The sequence below is a fragment of the Acinonyx jubatus genome, chromosome B4, assembly GCF_027475565.1.
Source record: "Acinonyx jubatus isolate Ajub_Pintada_27869175 chromosome B4, VMU_Ajub_asm_v1.0, whole genome shotgun sequence".
Classification (NCBI taxonomy): Eukaryota; Metazoa; Chordata; class Mammalia; order Carnivora; family Felidae; genus Acinonyx; species Acinonyx jubatus.
In genome coordinates, this window is record NC_069387.1 from 77,818,452 (window position 1) to 77,833,075 (window position 14,624).

The following is a 14,624-nucleotide window of genomic DNA, read 5'->3' on the forward strand; positions in this document are numbered from 1 at the left end:
GGGTCCAAGCCCCCCTCAGCAGTCCCCAACTCTAGCCCTGGCCCCAGCCCTACGGACTGGAAAGGATTCCCTTGTCCAGGCCATCCTGATAAATACAGAAACTCCATCTTTATTGGCTGTATAAACATCTCTGGGCTGTACATACATTTCATACATCGTAGTGGAGGGCTGAAGGGGGGACACCAGCAACAAAGCAGCTCGCCCCCTTTCCCCAAGGCCCACGCACTCTGTGCAAACCAAGGCTAACAGCTCCCGCTCCCTCTTCCTCCCAGGAGAAGTCACTGTATGGGAAGGGGGTCAGGGGTCGTGGCGGCGGGAGACAGGAGGGCTTGGTAGGGGAGGACGTATGTAAGTGCTAGAATCAAACACTGAAGCAAAACAGGCAACTGGCACGGGCAGCAAGCTGGGACACGGGTGCAGCAGGGAAGGGGAGTGAGGGGCCGAGCCGCCTTCTGCGCTTGCGACCACGGCTCTGGGTCTTGCCTTCACCGTGCATCCCAGGGAACTAGGGAAAAGGGTACCACAGGTGTCCCAAGGATGGCAAGGAGGGGATGGGAGCAGAGGCCCCAGGCCCTCTCACTTGGCAGCCCCTCTCTCACTCCATTCAACACATAACAGGCACCCGACTGTGTGTACAGTTGCGGGGAGCCAGAGACTCAGATTCTCTGCGGGACTACGGTGCCTAAGCAGGCAGTGAAGGAGAAAGCGGGCTCTCAAGGGAAAGAACAGAGACCCTAGAGTAGTCTTCCTGGGACAGCAGTCAGTGGAAGGAGAGAGAGGGCCCAACAGAGCCCCCCGAGCCCAGCCAGGGGGATAACAGCAGCAACTGGTTCACAATGAGGACAGGGAACAAAAAAGGGAGATGCAACGGGAAATACTGTGATAAATAGAGGAGGGGGATGTCTCTACTCCACCCCCTGCAAAGCCTCATGCCCAAATAGCAGCTGAGACAGGGTGCTCACTCCTCTCCACTCCTATGGCCGGTGGGGAAAGAAAAGGTGCGGGAGTCCACCAGCCAAAGCAAGCGGGACCCACCAATATACCAATTCCATTCTTAGGGCCTGTTCCTGTCCAACCAGGGACTCAGGTCCAGGACTGACTGATGATCGAGGTAGCACCAGGTCAGAAACATGGGCACACAGGAGCTCGGCAGGGGCCTGATCTGGGGGGAGGCGGAGGGACTATGAACTCCCTGGGGCCTGCTGGGTAAGCAAATCCTTGGGGAAGGCAGGAACTGGGCACCCGGTTCTGCAAAGGGCGAGGAAAAGGAGACGGGGCAGGTCTAGGGAAGAAGCCCCTAGCCACTCAAGGGATGCAGATCCACTTTGACTTTCTCCCCACAGCTCAGCATTCCAATGGTGGGGAAGAAGCCGCCAGAAGGTACAACAGCATCCTTCTTCCCGATGATCTTGCCGTTCCGAGTGAAGAAAACCTGGGGGTGGAGGCATGTAGAGGAGTGGAGCAGGTGGGCTCTAGCCTCTTCTGATGATGCTACTAGAGCCACACAGGCCTGAACCCCAAGCACTGCCAACTCCCAGAAGCCCTCGGGGGGAGAGACTTAGGGTGATGTGGGAAGTGACCACAAGGGGGCGTCTGGAAACCAGCTCCCCACCAGAGTCTGGGCAACGTCCAGCACCTCAGAACAGAACACGCCCACAGCCAGGCCTTCCCCTCTTCCCTGCGTTGGCTGGGGGTCCTATTCCCCAATGATGCCAGCCCCTGCCCAGGCCCAAGAACCCTAGTCCAACGCCACCCTGTCCCCACTCACCACCACCTTCTTGCCCTCATGCTCCTGCTCAATCTCTTCTCCATCTTCTTCTTCTTCCTCTTCCTCTTCTTCCTCTTCTCCCTCCTGGTGCAGGTACATGACATTCCGGACATTCCGGACGGCTCGGGCAGTTGGGGACAGGATCACTGTGTCACAACTGTCATCACTGTCACCTAGGAGGCCAGGAAACTGAGCTCCCGTGGTACTGCCCCCACCATCTGCCTGACCAGCCTGGTCAGCCACCCCCACCTACTCACCCTCACTGTCCAGAATGTAGTCCCGGGGGAACATGATTCCACAGCCCATAATGTCCCCTTTGTAACAGCGTGGCCCGAAGGGGTCCCCCACACCACTGCCGTGGAAGATCTTCCCATCATCTATTGGGGGGGGGGGGAGGGGGAGGAGGGGAGGGAGAAGACACACACTTGAAGGAAGGGCTGATCCTCTACCCTCCACCGGGCGAGAGAGAGGTCCCTGCTTGAAGTTGAATGCTTGCTCCTCTCCCTCTCTGGCACTGAGGAAGGGAAGGGGTCAAGGTGAAACAAAGATGGAAAGACAGGAGTAGAAAGAGGGCACCACATTAAAAAAAAGAGACACAATATTCGCTCAAGATGCTAAGGGGCAGCAGACTCCCTCAGGATGCTGGCAGGAGAAAGGAGAGGGGACAGGGGCTGAGGAGGGGATGGGGATGGCACTGGGAGCTCATGGCAACTCCTTTCTAAAGAAAGCCCTAAAGGAAATGAAGCAGACCAAAAAAAGAAACTGCAGAATCTGCAAGAAGGGCGCAGAGGGAGCCAACTCAGAGGCCTGGAATGTCCAGTTTGGGCCCAGATCTCCCGCCCCTGTTTCGGCTCCCCTCGCTTTTCAGGCCGGGAGGAAAAACACAAAGAGAAAGCACTAGCAGCTTGGGAAGGGGAGATGAGACAGCAGCAGGGGAAAGTCTCACCAGCCAGACGCTGGAGGGGAGGCCTTTCACTGGGGGTCAGGAAAATGGATGTCCCTGTGCCTCTACAGCTCCCACGGCCTCAGCCGCCCCGGGGCAGCCCCTACCCACCTGCATGGTAAGCCACAGAGCCTCTGCTCCAGCCAGGGTGCCTGTTCTTGGGATAATCCTGCACCAAGAAGGAAAGAGAAAACCTATGGTCCCATGCACAGGAAAAGAACAGGAGAGAGGGCATCTGCACATTCAACCTTCTGAAACAGGCTACAACCCCAGAGGGCTGCTCACTCCCCTGCAGCCTCCCACCCCCTTCAGGCACTTGAGGTTGCAGGGGACGCAGGGAAGGTAACAAGGGTGTTTGGCTTTCACAGCCAGGGCTGCAGGCTGCCCCCTCCCGACCTGCAGGCCCATTTGAGTGCTGCAGTCAGGACCCTCTATCTGGTTGTGGGTCATGGGGGGTGCGTACCCTCCCACAGCGAACACACACAACCATGCTCGGGTAAAGACCCTTCTCCCTCCACAGCCTGCGCCCCCTGCTCCCCGATTTCCCCAAAAGCTTCTGAGCTCCATTCCAACAGCCCCAGAGCTGAGCAGCTCTCCAGGTAAAAAGCCAGCATGAGTCCCCACCTTCCGGGCCAGCCCCAAGGCGATGTAGCATTTCTCTCCAGGGTCCACGATCTCCACCTCAAAGTAATGGCTCCGGGTGCTCAGTGGGTGCCGGGCCTGGGCCAGCCCCACGTCAACGATGCTCTTGCCCTTGCCCAAGTACTCCAGGAGCTGTGGGGGAAGAGCCAGGGGCAGCAGGTGGTGCAAAGGGCAGACTGACACCTGCCCTAGAAACCTGGTCCAGAGACACTCAGGACCAGTTTCCGAGCGTGACAAACCCTTGGCTGGAAGGGAAAGGATCCTAGAAGAAACTGGGCCCCAACGTTCTGGGCAGGCATGGGAGAATGGGGCGGAGGGGGGGAAGCAAAGGAGGCAGCACAGGCAGGAGGGCTGAGCCCCGCACCCATCTACCTACTGAGCCAAAGCCCCTCTCCTTGCTTTGGGGGAGAGGCGGGCAGCAGCACAGCACCCCAGCTGGCTGAGCACCCAGGACCACACTAGGGGTCTCCAGGCTGTCACCTCCTTGCCCTGAAAGACCCTGCTAGAAGAGGTCTACCCAGGGGCCCTGGACAGGAGAAAAAGAGATGTGAGGACGTGAAGCCTGCGCTGAGAGGAGACATGAGGGGGCCTAATGGGGACAGGGAGGATGCAGAGGTTAGGTGCCAACTCCAGATGTCTGAGGGAGGGGAGACAGCTCAGAAACCACTTCTGCCTAGGATGGGATGGACGTGATTTCTCAAGGGCTGTTTGACTTGGCTGTGGACAGAGCTGGGTCAGGGGGGTGCCGCGGGGAATCAGGGAACCCAGAATGACCAGATCCACTCTTTACTTAATGTGAAGGAGGGGAGCAGGCAGGCCGGAGACATGAAGGCAGGCTTTCCTGTTCACAGCCCCTCTCGGACCTTTCACAGCAGGGGTGTGGAGGTGGAGGGAGAGGGGAGGCGACTGACGGGACTCTTGGGGCTCTTCAATTCCACAATGGTCCTGCCTGGGCATGATGGGGCGGCCACCCCCAAGCTGGGAGGATTTATTTATCAGTTGTCATGGTAATGGTGGGGTTATGACTCAACCCCATCCCCTCTTTCCTCACCCTCAGCATCACCTGGGAGTCCTTAATCCCTTTTTAATTAGCCAAACTGCCCCTCAAGACTTTAGTCTACCCTCCCACCCCTCCAGCCCAGAAGAAAACACTGCCTGGGGACCTCCTCCACTCATCCCTGGCAAGCCTTGGGATGCTGGCCTCTCACCCCCAAAGAACTCCTGCCTGAACAGGAAAGGAATTATGCTGGCCTGCACCAGTGCAAAAGCCTAGGTGTCTGTGGCGGAGGCAGGGCCTGCACCCTCACCACCCCTTCAGACAGAACACTTGAGGGACAGGGTCCCCTTCTCAGCCCTCGATCCCCAAAGCCCTGCCACCTCAAGTCCATCCTCTCCTCTTCTCCAAAAGAGAACTGAGGTGGGAGAGGCAACCAGAGGAAAGGCCAGAGCTGCATGGGAAGCCTCCTACATCCACACCCAGGCTTTTTTTCAAATTCCTCCAGCCATGACCTTCTGTGTTTCAGGTTATGCTCACCCTATTTTATTTACACCCCTAGCCCAGGTCTTCTGGGTTAGCTCACACTGCTTTCTTTCACACAAGGGGGTCCCCCCACAGGCCATGTTCTGATTTACCAGGTACTAATTAAAGGCCCACACTGCTGGACTTCCCCTCACGGTCCTGTATCCTCTGCTGGGCCTGGGTTCCTCCTCAGCATCTCCCCACAAGCTGGGAGGGGTAGAGCCTGGTGTGCATTAACTGGCTTAACGCTCCACCCAGTGCGAGGAGCCCCCCAGCCCACCCTCTCCGGCCAGCATTGCAGAACTGGGTGGGGGATCCCACAGCTGCCCTCGACCCACTCCATCCAACTGGCCTCGGCGTAGGAAACACAGTGTTCTCCACTTCCAGAGCCAAGAGGCAGCGGCTCCAGATCCTGATCCTTGGGAAAAACCCGCCCAACCATTCCCTCTGCCTCAGCCCTGAGGACTGCGGCCACTGCAGTCTTGTCTGTGGACAGGGTGGGGACGCTTCCTCCAGCTAAAAGGTCAGGAGGACGAAACCCACTAATGTGGGACTCTGAAACCCACTCCCCACCCGGCACAGCATTTCAGACAGACTGCCGACAGCTGGAAGACTAGGTCCCAGCAAATGCTGCCCTCTGCAAGAGAGGAACCACCCGCCCCTTAGGGCGTAAACTGCCCCAATTCATCTGATCCTCTCTCGGCATTTACAGGGGCAGGTGGGGAGTGTGGCCTCCCTGACAGATCCTAGCTTGAGTTCACTCCTCCCCTCCTGAGACTAGGGCTTTAGCAACCTAGTGGAGATGGGAGGTTTAGCCCCTAGGGTCTGAGTTGCTAGAATCTCAATGCTGGTCCCTCATCTGTGCCTCAAATGCCTTTCAGTTTGGAAAGAGAATCACACAGCCCTGGGTTCAAATCCTAACTCCTCTTAGTCACTAGAAGCTAACTTCGAGAAAGCGACTTTTGCTCCTTTAAGCCAGTTTCTTCCTCAGTAAAAGGAATTTTCCTAAAATGGGCGAGAGAAGACTAAATGAAGTGTGTCAAGTGCTCGGCATGGAGCCTGCCCCCAGGTGATCAACACATGTTCCGCCTTTCCCTAAATCAGGAAAGGGGGGGGCGGGGTGTACCAGAACATACCCACGTATCAATGCTCCGTGAACATGAACGGTCACCCCAAAGCTACAACAGACTATAACTTCGCATCACAGACAGAAATGACCCTTCATCTCAGCCCTTACCTCCAACTCCAGCAGCCCCATAGGCCCCAGAACTGGTCACCATTCCCCTAGGACAGATGAGCACGCCCCAGATTACTCTGTCCCCACTGACCAGCTGCCCTCCTCTTAGTACTTCTCAAATAATGCCCAAGCAGCAGGAATATTCCCCCACATCTTTGGTGGGGTAAGGGCATCCTTTCCTCAGTGCTTTCAAGCCCCCCAACTCCTGAGCCTCCCTCCCCACACCACCAAAGCCCTGAGAGGCCAAACAGGTGGACTCGAAGCCACAGAATGGAAGCTGCGGGCCAGAGTGCAGAGAGCCTCCTGCACTCCAACCCCCCACCTCCCAGTAGCGCCTTCCCAGTCACTTCTCTCTGGCTGGTATCCGCCCTCCTCCTCTTGCCAGCAGAGACCCTAATCCCTCTTGACAGGAGCAAGGGAGGGCTCAGTGCCCTGAGGGCCTAGAAGCAGCTGAAACAGGCACCAAGAACGTGCTCCACACTCCCCACCGGCCAGCTCAGGCCCCAACATGGTCTCCTCCTGGGTTGGGTTGGGTTGGGTCGGGTCCGGGAGGACCCCTGGAGGGTGAGGCCTTATTCACCCCTCTCTGTGTACCAAAGCCGTTGCTCCATCACTAAGGAGTTGTCAGAGGAGCTATGCGCAGGAAACAAAGACAGAATGAGTCTAATCCCCCAGCTTTACCTACTGCCCCCCACCCTCCACACATTACCTCACTTTGCAAAGCCTGGGGGCAGGGATGAGGTGAGGGGTAACACCCCCATCCCTGAGCAAACACAGCAGCGGTTCCTCAACACCCTCAGAGCTCTGCAAAGGAGGGACTCTTCAGGAGGGGAAACTGAGGCCACAGGATGCAGGGGGAAGGATTCCACTCAAGAAAGAGCCAGGTCTGTCTATATACAGGTGCTCAGATCAAACAGACACAACTAAATATCAACTGCTGAAGCTAGGTAGCAGGTAAATGGGTACACACTGTACCATTTTTTCAATTTTTCCATATGTTTGAAATTGTTCATAATTTAATGTTGGAGGGAAAAAAGAGGGTCAGGAATTTGTTCTTCTCTGTAGGAAGAACCAGTGAGAAGGGAAGAGAGAAGATAACAGAGACTCCGAACTGAGAGAAAGGCCCAGGAGGCCAAGGGTCCCAGACAGCAAGGTAAGCTCACCCAAAAGGGCCGTGGCTAAGAGCTAGTCAGGAGACTGACAGGGGAGGTGGGGACTTAAAGCCCAGGAACCCCGATTCACCTTACAAGAAGGGCCAGGAGGAGAGATGACGGGCTACAGAAGAAGGGTTGGGAAGAAGGGCACAGCATGTGTCTGGCAGTGGACAGAGTGGTGGCAAGGGATCAAAGAATAAATATCTGGACTTAGTTTCACTACTAATTCACTGTTTGACGTTTGAACAAGTCTCTTCACTTCTGTCTGGTGCTGTTTTCACTTCTGTCTGTGTTTTTTCATCAACCGCACAAGAGATCTGGGAGCATGAGGGCTGTCACAAAGACTAGGGGAGGGAGCTCCCAGCACCCTGGGTCTGGGTGCCTAGGATGCTAAACATCCTGCGTGTCAAGGTGAATGGTCTTCGGCTCCGCACTGGGAAGCCCTGGACTGGATGGCATCAGAGCCTCCCCCAGACCTTTATGGTTCTAAAGGGCGCTCTACCGGGAACGTCACTCAAGGCGGGAGAAACAGGGCCCATCCAACAGCGGAGGTCTTGAGGCTCCAGGGAAAGGCTCCCCACAGAGGGGACAGGAAAACAGGAAGGGCAAAATGGAGAAACAGCTGAGCTATACATCTTTAGAAGTGGGAGGCACAGGCCTCCAATAGCCCAAATGACCTCTCCCAGGCTCCTCCAGGAGATACAACTCCCATCCCCAGATCACAAACACAATGGATGGTCAAAAGGGACAAGAAGGAGCAGGGCAAGAGACAAGCAGGGATAGGGTCCGAGGGGATGGAAGGAAGAAACCGGATATGTCACCCTCATTTGAAAGATGGAGTCGCTGGCAAGAGAAGAAGAAAGGCATGTATCTCTCAAGAGGCTCATGCTCCAGTCTGCCCCAGAGGAGCAGGTGCTCAGGGAACAGTGTGTCCACCCTGCCAGCTGTCCCCAGCTGGGGTGAGGGTCTGAGAGAAGAGCCAAACAGCTTATGTCTAAGAAAGAAAAAATTCTCAAATGTGTGACCTGAGGGCATTGGGGGAGGGCAGAGAGGAAGGAAGGCTATTTATAAATGTCTACAGGATTCTACATCAATTAGAAAAGATTGCCTGGGAGGAGCTGGGGCCAGAGTGGGGACGGGTCCAGGCAGGGAAAAGATGCCAGGAAAACAGTCTTGAGGAGAGGTCAGGGATGAGAGCTGGAACATCGCCCTGGCTCAGTCCCAAGTTCAACTCTGTAGATGTTGTCAAGATGATGGTGGAAGGGGGAAAGAAAGAGATGAGGATCAAAGAGTGGGCATCTGAAGCCTCCCGGCTTGCCGCCATTGCGGCCCTCAGACCCCACTGCCAGAGGGGGTGCAGAGTTGTCAGGAGCAGCAGGAGGGCACACGGTCTGCCATTTTCCTTGAGTCTGACTCACCTTGAACTCCAGAAATGGGGGGAGCCTTGCTCATAATCCACTCCCACCCCCCACTGCTTCTGTTTTGCTATCAAAGGCTAAGCTGAAAACAGCCTGGGTTGGGGTGAGAAGGCCAGAGGGTGGAGAAAAAGGTTGAGCCGGGAGCAAGAGGGCGGCAGAGGGACAATTCGAAGTGGGAGGCCGGAGCAGCCCACTGGAGGCCAGGGCCAGACCCCTGACTCAGCATCCATTCACTCCCAGCCCAGCATGAGGCATCGAGGGTAGATGTGAAGAATTTCCCTCTCCCAAGGTCCATACACTCCCCAAGAAAGTTTCAAATCCACGGAGAGACCAAAGCAGGTATGAGGAGACGGTGTATTAAAAAAGCAGACTCTGGAGGGTCAAGGATTCTCAATGAATCTTCATTTGCCTTCATTCGCGTTCCTCTATCAAAATGTAGGGGGAAGACAGAAGACATTGACATTGACACTTACTCAAGACAGATCTCAGAACCTTCCCCCACAGGAGCAGGGCTCGTGACCACACATAACCTGCAGCACAGTGAGTGGAGAGCTTGGGCCAGCTGAGCTAAGACTGGGCTTTTGAAAGGAGGATCCAGGCATCCCGCCTCCAAATAAGCCCGGATGTGCAGGGCAGCAGAGGCCACCAGATGCAAAAAGAACCAACGAAGGCAAAGGAGAACTACTGCTGTTCTCAGAGTAAAGCAACTAACCTGAGCTCTCAGTGACACAGAAGGAAGACAGCCAGTCAGCACTAAGGAGAACACAGATCTGGATTCAAGAAGTCGCATCAAGGCCCCAAGCTCCCGTTTCCCAAAACCCTATAAAAGACACGGTCCTCACTCCCCATTCTAAGCAATTCAGACATGTGTATGTGGCCCACAGAGTTCAGCCCAGGCCTCCCGGTCCAACCCCCACCAGTCCACCCCCTCCTCCACTTACAGTTCCGCACACTCTGACATCATGCAGCCGACCCCACTCGTCCTCGTAACTGTCCACCATCATGACGCTGTCGTCCTCGCGGCCCAGCTCAGCGTTGAGGTGCAGCCTCACCTCTTCACCCAGAGAGTGCATGCCCACTGCTGGGAACAGTCCATCTGGGGACATGGGCATGATGGTGGAGCCCACCTGCAGCGGAGGGAGGGAGGAAGGGAGCTGCCGCCTGGCTCACTTTTCCACAGCTCACCTAATTCTCACAAGGGTACTTTTGAGATGATGCAACAAATAACTACCACACATGCTGACGGCAAAACAGAGGTACGGAAAAGTTTAAAAAGTTGCTAAGCACGCCTGGCCAAGCAAGGTATCCACAAAGCTAGAGGGCAGACATAAATCTCTTGACTTGCTGCCAAATGCTTTTGGCACGTGTGTGTTCTAGAGGCACAGACGCTAAGGAGGGCCCCCCGCCCCCCACCAAGGCCTGAGAGAGCAATCTTCCCAGGGTGGGAGATGGAGCAGGACAGGACACGAAAGACAGCTGAGGGTCTCTCTTCCATCGCTCTTACCCATCTCTTCACCGCTACTAGCCTGTCTCCAAAGAGGGAAGGAAAGGAGAAGCGAAACAAGAAAAATAAACACAGAACGGACATATCCCTCAAAAGCATTCAAGTCAAATCTCCGAAGAGGACCTCCAGCTTATGCAGCCAGGCTGTAACCTCTTCCTCTCCTTTTCTGCTCAAAACTTTCCCCCAAATAACGCAATTCGGCCCCCTACAATCTCTGCCCATCCTCCACTGCACTAACCCACCCCTGTGCACATATCATCTAGCCAATGTCCTGGCTTCCCCTGGGCAGGGAAAGTGTCTTGTCCCGTACACAGACTTCAGAAGAACCTGAGGCTGGCCTGAAGGAGGTGGAACTAAAGCTTATGGGTCCCTGAGCAAGCCCAGCCAGATGACTTCCACTCCCACAGATCCTCAGATGGCTTCAACCCGCTTAAATCCCACCTGGGATTTCCCACTCACCCGCTTCCCATTTTTGGTGAAGAAGATCTGGGCAGTCTGTACATCAAAGGACACAGGCTCAATGCCGCAGCCAATCCGGTCCCCGGAGTTGCACTTTGACCCAAACTGGCGGCCCTTGGCTCGGCCATTGTACAGCCTGCAAACAGAGCGGCACAGACACAGGACCTGAGCCTGGCCTCCCAACTTCTCCACGGCACTGACCCCTGGGGCCTACCTTGCTGCTCCCAGTCACCCTGCAATGGCATCTGTGTCCACGCATGAGCTCCACCCTCCCCTCCAAGTCTACAAACCTCCAAGGGTAGCTATCAGGCCACCTTCCCATCCTGATCAGAAAAGTCTATGAAAATACCCCAAGACAGGTGAAGGAATGGCAAAAACCACGTCTAGGTAGTCCTTTATATCTAAGGTTCCCGAATCCACAGGAAAGGGACAAGGTTCCACAGGAGGCAACTCACTTGCCATCATCAGCGTGGTAGGCTACAGAGTCGGGCAACCAGCCAGGCTGGTGATCCAAGCTGTAGTACTGAGGGACCAGCCCCACAGCAATGGTGCCCCGCACCCCGCTGTCCACAATCGACACCTACAAGGAAGAGTGCAGGGGGAAGGATTAGCAGGCATCGGGATGAATTTCTGCCGGGGTGGGGAAGGGGAGTCAGACATCAAAGGCTCAAAGAGCCTCAAAGAGACAAAAAACATGGCAATCAAAGAAAAAGAAAGGACACTGAGGGGAGAACTGGGGAGACCAGGGGCCTACTTTGTCATGATTACTCAGAAAATCATTTGGAAGCTATGGAAAATGATAGGAAAATGAGCAGATGCTGGGCTCGGGTTAGGAAGTGGGAAAGGACATGGGTCCGAGTCTGGGGTGTGGGTCATAGCTCCTCCCCTAGCTGAGGGGCAGGAAAACAGAAGAGACAGGGTGACAGCACTGGGGCATCTATCTCTCAGCCGAGGCACCATGGTATTCTGTGCCCTTTTCTCAGCCAAGAAGACAGCCCTGATGGCAAATTAAAAGGAAGAGAGCAAGAATCTCCTTGGAGCTTAACAATCTCACCCCCTGCTCTCCCCCCACACTGCCTTGATCACCTCAAAATAATTGCTGTCCTTGGTCAGGGGTCGAGAAGCCACGTAGCAGCCAACTTCACCGGAGTTTCCATGGTAACTAACAGAAGAATGAGGGGGGTTCATTAGCAGCCTAGCCCAGGAGTGGGGGGTAGGGCCTCAGCATCCTCACCGCTGCCCCATCCCCCGGTAAGGGCCAACACAGAGGAGAATCTATCAGGCCACACTTCAGGACATCTGCACAGACACCGTAACAAGATACTTGAGGTCACCCACCCCTCCTGCTGCCTCCAGCCAGGGTCCAACCCACATCAGACCAACATGAGCGTGGCTCCTTCATTTCTAGGAGGAAAAGAATGCGGAACCTCCCTTAATTGCCTAGCCAGGGTCTCACAACCCTGTCTAACCTCAATCCCTCATGCTGCAGCTTTGGCCTTTTTCTCTGGCTCTGTCTTCAGTGGAGCTGAAGCACAGCTGGTCTCTATCGTCTGCACCAAAGCCCTTCGTAGACTGGAAGACGGTTATTCAGTCCCCACTCCTCAACTTTTTTGCCTTCAGGCTAAACAGCACTACTTCCTTCCCCCCCCTTCAGGGACAACTTTGTGACAGAATTAGGCTCAGAAGGAGTCAGGGAAGGGGTTCAAGCCAGAAGAGAGAGAAAACAAACACAAACACACAAGCCAAAGGGCTGGAAACTGGTGGGCAGGACGCACTGTGGGACTGTCCTCCCAAAACAGGAAATCCACTGCCTCTGAAACGGCTACTCTCCACCAAACCCCACCCCCTGAGATGCAGGCAGAAGGAGACCCAGACAAGCCACACACCCACTGGAGTCCCCTCAACGAGGCACTTGAGCGACTCGACACACCAGCAGCTTCCTCTCTCTTACATGACTGCTTCTAATGTGAACCAGGACAGAGTGACCCAGAGACACAGCTCCACCCCGCTCCACTCAGAAAGGCCTCCAGGGTCAAAAGCCCTCGCAGGGCAGGTGCCAACAGTCGTCTGCCTCTGTAAAGGCCCCTTTTCATCTCTAAGACCTGGCAGAGCAAGGAAAATGTGGAAGCACTCCCCCTAAACTCACCTCAAAGTGTCTCCGTCTACAAGAATGTGCTTGAACCTCTCCTGGTATCGGAAAGCCCGGACCTCCCGAATTTCCCGGATCCTCCGGCGCCAATTCAGAAACCGGTAGTGCAGGTTGAGGTCATCCATCTTGTTCATGAGAACAAACCTGCCATGGGGAGAAGGAGACTGAGAAGGAGGCAGGGCCCAGAGCACACCAGAACGTGGAGAGGGCACTGGACTCAAAGTCAGTCAACAATCCCCAACCTCGTCCTTACATTCAGCATTTCCTGAGCTCCTACTATGTGCACTGTTCTTGGTGTTAGGAGTACCTCTGTGAACAAGATGGGTGGGATTCCTGTTCTCACAGCACTTCCGTTCCAGTGCGGGAGGCGTGACAGGGAAGACACGGACCTGACGACGTCGGACAGTAGAGGAGAAAAGTAGAGTGGGGTGACGCAGAATAAAGGGGTAAAGTCTAAAGACTACTTTGGATACAGCGGACAGAGGAAGTCTCTCTAAGGTGACACTTGAGTTAAGAAGAAGCCAGGCGTGGGACAAGCTCAAGAAAGAGTATTTCAGGCAGAGGGGCCAGCCAGGACACAGGTCGTGGGGTGGAAGGCAGGCACGGTAGAGGAATACAAAGGCCAGGGTGGCTGGTGCGTAGGGAATGCGTGTGGGAGAGTGTTCAAGAAGAAGATGGGAAGAAGCCAGGAGCCAGAGCAGACCACAGGTTAAGGAGTCTGGATTTTATCCCAAGCGGGACAGGAAACCTCTGGAGGGTTTTAAGCAAGGAAATGACGGGATTTTTAAGGTTTATCAGATGTTAAAGATCATTCAGGCTGTTGGCTGGAGAACTGATCACAGATATACAAGAGCAGAAGGAGCGAACAAGTAAGAGGCTGTTGGAGCACCTCCAATGAGAGATGGCACCCACTAGGAGGGTAGCAGTGAAGATGGAGAGGAGTAGGATGACCTGGATATTTAAATCACCAACGGTGCTAATATATGAATGAATGAATGAATGAATGAAGGATATTTAAATCACCAACGGTGCTAATATATGAATGAATGAATGAATGAATGAATGAACGAACGAACGAATGAATTTTTCCTGGAAGCCAAAAGTGACGAAAATGGGAGGTACTTTTCTCTTCCCATCGCCCAAACATTGGGACTGAGGTTCCATCAAGGCCTGACAGTACCCTGCATACAGTAGGTGCTTAAATGAGCCTTAGCTGGGCTGAATTCGACCCCAAAGAGCTTGTTACACCCTTCTGCGGTAGCCACAGGCACCACGTGGCCCACAAGGGTTGGCACCGGCGGGGCTGCCCTCCTCACTCGCCGCCTGGGCTCCACCCCAGACAGATAGTGGCCCCCAGACCTAAGGACGTCCGCTCGCCCAGAACCGCACAGCCTTGGCACCCGCGAGCGGTGGCCGCACCGGGTCCCGCCTCCAGCCCGGACACCGCCTGGCCCTCAGACGAGACCCGGGGACAGGAGGGCCGGGCTCGTCAGCGCGACTACACCCAGTCTCCCCAGGCCCGGCACGGGGCCGAGGAGGGTCCCGAGGCAGGAAGCCCAGGGACCGGGGCGCAGGCCCCGCCTCTGACCCCGAAGCCTCCGCCCAGGACCCCCGCCTCCCGCCTCAGGCTCCGGAGGGGGGGGACCCGAAGCCTCCGGGACCCCGCCCCCCCCCGATCCCCGCCTACCGGGGCCGCCGCGTTCTCCTCATCCATAGGCCTCTCAGCTCCTCACACTAGCTCTTCGGCCGCCGCCACCACACACATCCGGGTCCCCGCCCTTCCTACGCTCTCCGAGGCCCGCCCATCCCCACACTCCCCGGCCAATCTGCA

General features: G+C 55.6%; 1 protein-coding gene across 2 annotated transcripts; it reads right to left on the reverse strand.

Moving 5' to 3' along the window:
• Positions 1 to 83: 83 nt before the first annotated feature.
• SPRYD3 (SPRY domain containing 3) lies at positions 84 to 14,624 on the reverse strand. Of its 2 annotated transcripts, XM_053226286.1 has the most exons (12): positions 14,481 to 14,595; positions 13,047 to 13,182; positions 12,791 to 12,937; positions 11,731 to 11,806; positions 11,100 to 11,224; positions 10,645 to 10,780; positions 9,623 to 9,808; positions 3,336 to 3,485; positions 2,823 to 2,880; positions 2,026 to 2,145; positions 1,769 to 1,941; positions 84 to 1,432 (listed from the first exon to the last, which is right to left on the reverse strand). In XM_053226286.1, coding segments are annotated over exons 2-12 (1,308 nt in total). In that variant the 5' UTR covers positions 13,049 to 13,182; positions 14,481 to 14,595; the 3' UTR covers positions 84 to 1,297. The 2 variants fall into 2 exon arrangements, with proteins under 2 accessions (XP_053082261.1, XP_026892047.1); XM_027036246.2 differs by lacking the exon at positions 13,047 to 13,182 and having other exon boundaries at positions 14,481 to 14,624.

What these genes read in the sequence shown, in the direction of transcription:
- SPRYD3 (XM_027036246.2), bottom strand. Translation starts at nt 14,503, where the DNA reads ATGAGGAGAACGCGGCGGCCCCG. An exon ending in CCTTGGGGCTGGCCCGGAAG is followed by an intron (nt 2,881 to 3,335) that starts GTGGGGACTCAT and finishes TTCTTGGTGCAG; the next exon opens with GATTATCCCAAGAACAGGCA. An exon ending in ATGAGGGCAAGAAGGTGGTG is followed by an intron (nt 1,433 to 1,768) that starts GTGAGTGGGGAC and finishes CTCCACCCCCAG; the next exon opens with GTTTTCTTCACTCGGAACGG.